At 30.1% G+C, this 2,594-nt stretch overlaps 1 protein-coding gene across 1 annotated transcript in view; it reads right to left on the bottom strand.

Moving 5' to 3' along the window:
• Positions 1,837–2,594, bottom strand: part of LOC107618488 (auxin-responsive protein IAA14) — a 3,342-nt gene continuing 2,584 nt past the window's right edge. The window contains exons 4-5 of the mRNA XM_016320583.2: positions 2,392–2,453; positions 1,837–2,170 (exon numbers count right to left, since the gene is read on the bottom strand). Coding sequence (XP_016176069.1) covers positions 2,133–2,170; positions 2,392–2,453 — 100 coding nt within the window. The 3' untranslated portion in view covers positions 1,837–2,132. The remainder of the gene's footprint in view (positions 2,171–2,391; positions 2,454–2,594) is intronic.

Raw genomic sequence — 2,594 nt, 5'->3', positions numbered from 1 at the left:
AAATATTTAAAAATAATAAATAAAAGTTAGAACTATCTGAATATCAACCAATTATATATCTTAGTTTCTAAAGAAAATAATAAATCATAACAGATTTGTAGCAAAACTTATTTATCCCATTTTTTATTAGGCTTAATAGATTTGCAGCCTTAATCGAGGATGATCGTTAGAGTTTCAATTTTTTACTTTATCATCTCTTTCGTTTTAGAGAATTAAATCTACAAACATTCTAATTAATGATCTTATTAAAAACTAGAATATAATAATTTGGTTTTTCTTCGGAGATCTTTTGTTTAAGACTCACTATCTTTGCATATGTTATTGCTTTAATTTTTATCAATAAAAAATTAATTATTGTATTGTTGTTGTTGCTGTGTGAGTAGGGAAGAGGAACATGACCATCGGGTGGGGAGAGATGTGATGGTGGAGGCAAGTGTAAAATAAAGTATGAGCGGCAATGGTGGTGTCGATGAGAATGAGTGAGGGAGGCGGAAGGAGGAGGGTGAGAGAACAATGGTGGTGGGGAGGGAAAAGGAAGAGGAGAGAATTAAAAAGATGATATTGCACAGGAGAGGCAGAGGCACGTGGTGGTGGTGGTGTCAGCGATCATGGCGGAAACGATTTTGATTTGTATCAAAATTATTTTTGAAAATATTTTATTTTGTCCTTAAAATTTTATATAGAACTAATATTTAAAAATAATTTTGGCATTAACTAAATGTTAAGGATAAAATTAAATAAAATTTAATATTAAAAATATTTTAAGAAAAAATGTTAGAAAAAAAAAAAAACATAATTTAGCCGTATTCAACCTGTGTCACCTACTGTTGGGTGGTCTCATTCTCTTAGCTGGTTCCTAAATGCATCATCACAGCCCGCGTAGAAACTGTGCACTGATGAAAATCCCTGGAAGAAAAAGAACCTACACTAAGTTACAATATTAGAACTATTTACATACACCCTACATAATTGAGCAATGCAATTTACTTATGAAACGTAAGAAATAACACACACATATATTTATATTGCTCGACACAAAATTAAACTTCTAAGATTGGTTGTTGGACCTTATTCCAACCCATCCCCTGAATCTCTCAGATCTTACTTGGACATAAAATATATATCATTGATGAGATATTTCTAAGTACAATCGCTTTTTTTTATATATAACAAATCCCATATAATAATGGATATTTCCTAGAAAGCTAGGACATAAGGCTGTCACAATGTCCGATCCAAGAATTCTTTTATACTTTACATACATTTAATGGAATGTGTACGTATACATATAATATATCATTGACTCTATCACCAATCAAATAATAATATTATTGTTATTGATCCCATAAATAAAATTGTTTAGTACTACGACAATAAATTAAAGTACTCCTATATTATATATATGAAACATGCAAGTGCTACTAGTCATCACTATTCTTCATAATGATAATAATAAATGATATTCCAACCACATTCACTCACCAACCCTACATTCATCCAGTTAATACGCATTTGATTTTTGCAAAAATTGATACCATAGAAGACAAGGTACAATAAAACAAATGGCCATAAACGAAGCTCCATCAACATGCACATGGCCTTGTTCCCTCTCTCACTTGTGAACCATATAAACAATTTAATATACCTTCCTGTTCCAGCCAAGACATCAATAATTTTGGGGTACACAAAAATTAATTTAAAGCACACAAAAAGGCAAAAAAAATTATAAATAACAATAATGATATACATATACCTATACATATACAATACATACATTATGAGGAATCTCTTAATAAAGGGAAGAATAATAAAGAAATATGCATTAATATTCAATAATAATAATAATTAAGCACATATAATTATAGGTTAAGTTTATTGCTTCTTGTTCCATTACAAATGCCCCCATCATCATCACCATCACAGGCTCCTTAAAATTAAAAGTTGAATCTATATACCAACAATAATAATACAAAAAACACAGACAAATGCCAAACTAACAATAAGTAAATAAAAACATATGTCCCAGCAGCAGAAGTGCTATGGTGGATTCATATATATTTTTATAGGGTAAACTTTGGTACGGATTCTGATCATATATATATAGAACATGTATTGGACCAGCAGCTTCAGCTTCAGCTTCTGCTTTTGCATTTCTCCATGGCCCTCGGCGCTGAAAGTTCACAGGAAAGCATGCCAATATTAGATTCACTTGCCAGAAAGTGGTGTATAATAATATATATTATCTAAAATAATAACTATGAAGAATCATGATTGTTAGTATTTTCCTATTTGGGTTTCATAATAATGATGACTTCCATATATATTAAAGCAAAATTAAATGAATGAAAAGAAAAAGTTGATGTAACCAAACATATGATCAATAATTCATACCAAGCCCAATAGCTTCTGATCCTTTCATTATTCGCAGACGCTTGCATGATCCAACAAACATCCTTCACAAAAAGTAAATAACTTAGGTTAATTTCATGGGTCTCTATGTGTTGAAGTAAAAAAAAACTCTTAAATTAAAAGCATGTTTCTAAATAACCTCTTAATAATCAAAGTTTTTTTAATTAGATAAAAATTTCTAATCC

The sequence above is a fragment of the Arachis ipaensis genome, chromosome B09 (assembly GCF_000816755.2).
Source record: "Arachis ipaensis cultivar K30076 chromosome B09, Araip1.1, whole genome shotgun sequence".
Taxonomy (NCBI): domain Eukaryota; kingdom Viridiplantae; phylum Streptophyta; class Magnoliopsida; order Fabales; family Fabaceae; genus Arachis; species Arachis ipaensis.
Note: the sequence above shows the minus strand (reverse complement) of the source record. Positions and strands in the feature narration are given on the sequence as shown.